General features: G+C 48.5%; 2 protein-coding genes across 2 annotated transcripts; both read right to left on the bottom strand.

Moving 5' to 3' along the window:
- Positions 1 to 343: 343 nt before the first annotated feature.
- TEOVI_000885200 (kinesin, putative) lies at positions 344 to 3631 on the bottom strand (the record flags this gene model as incomplete). Its single annotated transcript, XM_067223430.1, has 1 exon — positions 344 to 3631. One exon carries the CDS (start codon positions 3629 to 3631, stop codon positions 344 to 346), a length of 3288 nt encoding a protein of 1095 aa, XP_067079531.1.
- An 882-nt stretch (positions 3632 to 4513) lies between these two features.
- On the bottom strand, positions 4514 to 5554 carry TEOVI_000885100 (U3 snoRNA-associated protein UTP11, putative; the record flags this gene model as incomplete). The annotated part of the gene is made up of 1 exon (XM_067223429.1): positions 4514 to 5554. One exon carries the CDS (start codon positions 5552 to 5554, stop codon positions 4514 to 4516), a length of 1041 nt encoding a protein of 346 aa, XP_067079530.1.
- Positions 5555 to 5978: the final 424 nt, after the last annotated feature.

Here is a 5978-nt window from a genome sequence, read left to right as displayed (position 1 = left end):
AAAAAAAACGACCAAAACACAGATGACAGACAGCAAAGATATCCAATGAAGCGTAGTGCAAGTCATCAGCAATTACCTTCGTGGGCTTTGTCACATCCACGTACATAGGGACCCGAATGAAACAGTTTGAAGGGCAAGTGGGCCAACAGTCAGTCACCAAAGCTAATATGTGTGTGTGGGGGGTCACCAATTCGTTGTATTCGAACGAATTACCCTCCCTCCCTCTTCTAATGTCCACACACGGCCATTACCCGCTCATTATTTCCCTTTTATATGCAGCACCCCTTCTCATTGTGTCCTTTCCTCATTTTAAGGTACTAACCCTACTGCGGGGTGGAGGCCCTCAGCGTGGCCGTGAAGAGTGCGGATTAGCGAATGAAGATTCACCTCCGTTACCTTCCCTAGCTGTTCTAACACCAGAGAAGTGTTGCCTGACGTCCTCTTCAAATTTTTGAATGCTCGCCTTACTATCCTTCTGGTTCTGCTTTAGCTGTTCCATAATTTCACGGAGCCGCTGCGTGTCACGCCGTTTGCGCTCATCCACGGCGGCAACTTCTGCAGAGTAATTTCTGCGCTCTAACATGCTGTCTCGTAATCGTTGGTGCTGGCTCTGATATTCCTTATTGTGCAGGAGAGCTCGAAGCTGTGCAAAGGAGGAATCTAGAGCGGCGGAACGACTTTCCCAGTTGGCCAAAAGGCTGCTGCTAATATTAAACAATCGGTCTTGCTGGCTAATAAGGCTATGAATTTCTGCTTGGTGCTGTTGCTCCACACGACTGTGTTCCTCGCATATTTTTTGCAATGCAGCGCGTAAGCAGTTCAACTCTTCATCAGCTTGTTTTTTCCAATCGGTGGCGCTCCCAACGCCACCTTCACCCTCTTCACGGCTCCTTGCTCCACTCTCTAAGAGACGTTTTAACTGGCGAACTTCTCTGTCTTTTTCCTCGTATTTGGAGCTTATTTCCTCATTCTTCCGCTTCAGATCTTCTCTTTCGTACTGAAGCCGCCTAAGAACCTCCGAAGTCCGTTGACTTTCCACAATCGCTGAGCCCAGTTCATCGCGAACCCGCTGCAGCTCTGTCTGGTATTTGGCGCATTCAATCGCCAACGCAGCATCGGGGTCCCCCCGTTTAGCCTTTCCGGCGCGGCTTGGCGTCACGCAACGACTATCATTCTCAGCCTTATCAGCGGGCCGCCAGGACCTGCAATCGGGAACTTTCTTGGAATCATCTACATCCCGACGCGGAGTCCTGCTTAGAGGACGGAGGTGCGGGTCCCTCCTGCCAGCTCGAGTGCCAAACAACAGAGTTGCTTGATCCAAAAATTCCTTGTTCTTCTTTATGACAGTATCACAAATGGCGTTAGCAACGGCAGTTGTGTAGGAAAGCGCAAATTCCTTGACGTGATACTGCTGGAGGCAACTGTCCACTCGCACCGTATTCAGCTCGTCTTTGAGTCTTTTTATTTGAGTTCGCAGTTCCGCCGTGACCTCAGCATTGGAGTTCCTTGAAGTGTTATTGCACGGGGACGATTTGGGAGGGGTGGGCCACGCAGCAGCTGCAGATCTCCTTGATTCCGGTACTCGAGGCGAAACAGTTAAGGCATCTGCCTCGTCTCCGTTTACATTGTTTCGCGTCCGTCGTCCATTCAAATCCGCGCGGAACACTCGCGTGGCTCTTCCAGACACTGGAGTGGGTTCATCTTGGCGGTTGTAAGTTGTATTCTCCTCTATTTCCGCACGTAGTTGCACCAGGGACAACTGCTGTTCCACACAACGCTTCTCCAAGTCGCTGTAGCGTTGCCGTAAGTCAATTACGTAGTCGCGGGTAAACTCGTTCATTCCATTTTCGCGAATTACCTTCTTGAGGTTCTCTACTTCATTGGTGAGCATATTGATCTGACGCACATGTGGGTCTTCATTCACTACAGCAACGTTGACGATCTGCCTGGCACGAGAGGCGTAACGAATTGTCTGTCGCATCTCCTCAAAATTGCTACAGTGGGGTGAAATAGTAGCCACCATCGATGTCTTGCTGTTTCCGCCCAACGAATCCATCAGTAGCCATGTGAGGTTGGAGTCGCGATAGGGAGCAGTCACAGAAGGAACCTTTGACTGCGAAAGCTCAGCTAGACAATCAATGACTCGACCCAACGTAGTGAGTGACAAGTTAATCTTCGTGGATTCCTTGAAGTGCAAACCCTCCACCCCACTAGCGCCAATACGCTCCGATCCAGCAAGATCAACCAGATTGAGCTTACTACGCTTTTGACAGCTGCTGTTCTTCCCGTCGAGCGAAAGCTGCAGAATATTAATTGTAATGATGGCGTGACTGCGGCTGCTGCGATCATTCATTCTAGTGCAAGAGGTGTGACGATCAACGCTTCCCCTATTAATTACTTCAGCCACCTGTACCTCGTTAACAACGACTAATGAAGAAAGTCCCTCTACGTAGGGACCTGTGAGTGGGTTCTGGCGAATCTTTAGGTCAGCATCCTTTTGCGGGTTTATAAGGTCATACACCTTCTCATTGTATATTTCATAGAACTCCAACTCCACACGAAAAGAATGAGAGGCTTCTCGATGACGCACCTCATGTAACCCTTGAAAAAGATCCCTGGTAATGCGGGGAATAATCCCCTGTAGTTCATTCGGATCAACCGACGGCTTGTTGTCGTCCCCGGCACCAGACTGCTCTGCTTCCACCCGGAATGTACCACTGAGACTCCGCGTGTCTCGTGGGCTAACCATATTGCTTTTCCACGAGGTCCGGCGAAGACGATTACTGGTCAGTGGAGTTGCCGTCCGTCTGGGACTAGATGAATTAAACAAATGCTCCCCATCAGCTTCATCGATAGAAATTTGCTGTCGACGACTGGACCTTCGGAAATCACTGGCTTTTGGCGTGTAGCCCAGCATAGTAAAGGTCTTGCCGCTACCTGTTTGCCCGTATGCAAAGATACAGCCATTGTATCCTAACAATGAATTCTCTAATAGAGGCCTACCAACCTCGTTATAGACATCTGCCTGTGAGCTATACGGGGGATGCGGAACAGTGTTGACAGTTAGCAACGCCGCATTGGATCCCGATGTTTCAACAAATCCGGAGAAGTCACCGCTTCCCTTTCCACGTGCAGAGTGAGAGCGGGACGAATTTCCAGTTGCTTGACGCTGGCGGTTCGAGCGAGGAGAGGCTACGCGTCGGTCAATATAAGTTCCTATAGCGCTTAATATATCTCCAGCGTTCCCACAGTCTGCACTGTCGCTCTCAAGAACGGACCAAAAGCAGCGTGTAAAACTGTAGGATTGGCGGGGTTTGAAGTCCTTCTGTGGGTCCAAAAGCGTAAGAACGCACGGATTGTCTACTTCAATGCGCACCGTGCTATGCTGCGGCGCGTTCATGGATAATTCTCGCTCACTAAATGGTCGTACACGCACGTATACATCCATGGCATTTCCAGTGCCGTGAATGGAATCACTAAGTTTCTGCCTTTGGGATAAAACGGAGCGCGAGGAGTTCGTCCGACGATATTCTCGATCTTGACCCCGACGTGACGCCGAAAGTCTCCTCCCCGAGCTGGGAGCTGCTGATCTGGGAGAAATGATAGACATTGTATTTAGACGGTCACACATCTTCTAAGCCCCCTAAACTTCCTTTCCAGTTGGTTTTCTTTCTGGTTGTTTTCACCAGCTGCTCCGCCCTTCAAAGGCACCTTTTTGTTCTGCAAAATGCAGCAAAATCTTACCTTTTGTTGGCGCGCCAGTTCACTTCGAACTGGCGATGTCTACCAACTGTTTTCCCTTCTGCCAAATCCTTTTCTCCTTCAGTTTACTTACTCACAGTGCTCCTTGCACCAACGCGGGTTGAACTCCCTTTAGTGCACTTACCTGTTTGACTTCCTCCCTTTTTTGTAGAGCTTTTAAAAGAATAGAATAACAATCCCCCACGCGACACGATTCGAAAAATAATAATAATAATAATAAGCAGAAGAGCAAAAGTGCGATATTACAAGGCGACGCAAACACCTTATTCACAAGCGAGTAAACACAGTGAATAACAATCAAAGGTCGCCGCAGTGGCATAGGCTCACTCACAAGAAGAACACATGTTTTGCCAAATACCACCGCGGTTGACAAGGCAAAACTCCTTCAGCAGTGGACAACACGGGGACCACATGCACAAAGATATCCCTCACCTTCGCTCACCATCTTAACATCATGTGCTTCCTCTTTTAATCATATGTCATATCCTCCTGTTTCTTTGCTACTTTACCTTTTCTTTTAAACACCAAACACTGTCAATACCTTAAACGAACATTTTTGTAACTTTCCCTCCTCCTGCAGTGGGTGCCCCTTCTACACTCCGCCACTCAGTGGAATGTGAGGTGAAACGCAGCGAGAATATGAAGGAAAAAAAAAAAAGAGATGTAAACGCAACGGCGTACCCTCATGGCGAGTATACTAACCATGATTCAGCAGTAAAATGTACACACCATACACGCGTTTATTATTTATTTAACGAGCGCGTCGCTTAGAATTTGGCTTAAACCGGGCGTTGCGCTTATTTTCTAACGAGCACCGAATACCATCGTTCTGCTTCTTAATCGCCCTTGCCAGGGTATCAAGCTTTTTACTGCGGTGCACGCGTTGCTGAATCTCCTTAACGCGGCTTGCTGCTAATAGGGCTTCCTCCTTCTCTTTAATCTTTTTGTACTCGAGGAGGCGATCCACGTCGCAGGGATCATCAGCATCTTCGCCCTCAGCCTCAGCGTCTGTAGATTCAAGTGCGTTTGCTACAAGGGAAGAAAACCGGTGCATTTTCACCTCTTTCTTTGCATGGAGTCGCTTCACGAACTCCGCTCGTTCTTCTTCACTTTTGAGACCACTTTTTTGTAATTTCCTCTGTATCTCACGACGTTCCTTCCGCTTCTGCGCTGTCGACAGCATTCGATATCCCGACAAGAGTATTTCTTCAGGTAACACAGTTTCACGTAGAACTGAGAGTCTCCCGCGCACGGCGGGATGCTGCTTGAGCATCTCCGGTGTCGCGTCAAGTTGCTTGAGAGGATTGAAGTGATGGTACTCGTCTTCGTCTTCTGCAAAGATTATGTGTTTATTCTTAGGCGGTGCTGCCGTAAGTGCCCCCAATGCATCCTCTTCAATCAGCTCCTTTGCGCGGCTCCAGTCTGCATGCGCTTTATACTTGAGGTAATGCAAGTTGCGAGTGTTGTGCCGCAAAGTCTTCTCCATCTTCTTACGGTTATCTTCCTTTGACAGGCGTCGACGCCTCATTTTACCCGATTCGACATCCAAAACAGTTTTGGTCATATTAATGTGGAACTCGTCAGGATTACGTTGCGCCGCAGCCCGCTTCAGCTCAAGTAGCCGCTGCACCTTCGCCTTTCGCCTACGCGAGCGCACCACATGATCCTTGTGTTTCTCAAGTGGGCCAAGGTGCTTCCGAGCTGCAGGTTGCGATCGTTCCTTGTGCACCTTGCGTTTGACGTGCTTGTCCAGATTTCCCATACCGGGATTACGGCCCTTGCCCTTTGTCATTGCTTTCGTAACCTAATGAATTTCCTGAACTTTTACTTGTTCTCTTGAGCCTTGTCCTAGGCTGGCCAGTTTACTGCAGAATATCGCCTCGGTTCCTTCCGCCACTAGCGGTGCGTTAAAGACCAGGGGGACTGGCCGAAAAATGGGTAGCAGATGAGACGTACACACGCAACAATAGCGGTGACACGGGACCGATAGTATATGTGCAAGGAGTCCAACAATGTGGAAACCCAAAAGAAAAAAAAAATAGTAATAATAGAATGAACAATATTTTGAGAGCTATGTGATTGAATTAAGAGTACATCTCATACTGCAACCTCTCGACGATGGCACATACGTAGCTGCTCTCGTCCTGGCAAGTTCAAAGACTATCATACAGTTTTCGTTTAACAATTTACGTCGAAATAAACTTTTAATTATGCTT

Source organism: Trypanosoma equiperdum (assembly GCF_001457755.1).
Source record: "Trypanosoma equiperdum strain OVI genome assembly, contig: ctg_1874, whole genome shotgun sequence".
NCBI classification, from domain to species: Eukaryota; Euglenozoa; class Kinetoplastea; order Trypanosomatida; family Trypanosomatidae; genus Trypanosoma; species Trypanosoma equiperdum.
This window is presented reverse-complemented; position numbering and strand designations above follow the sequence as displayed.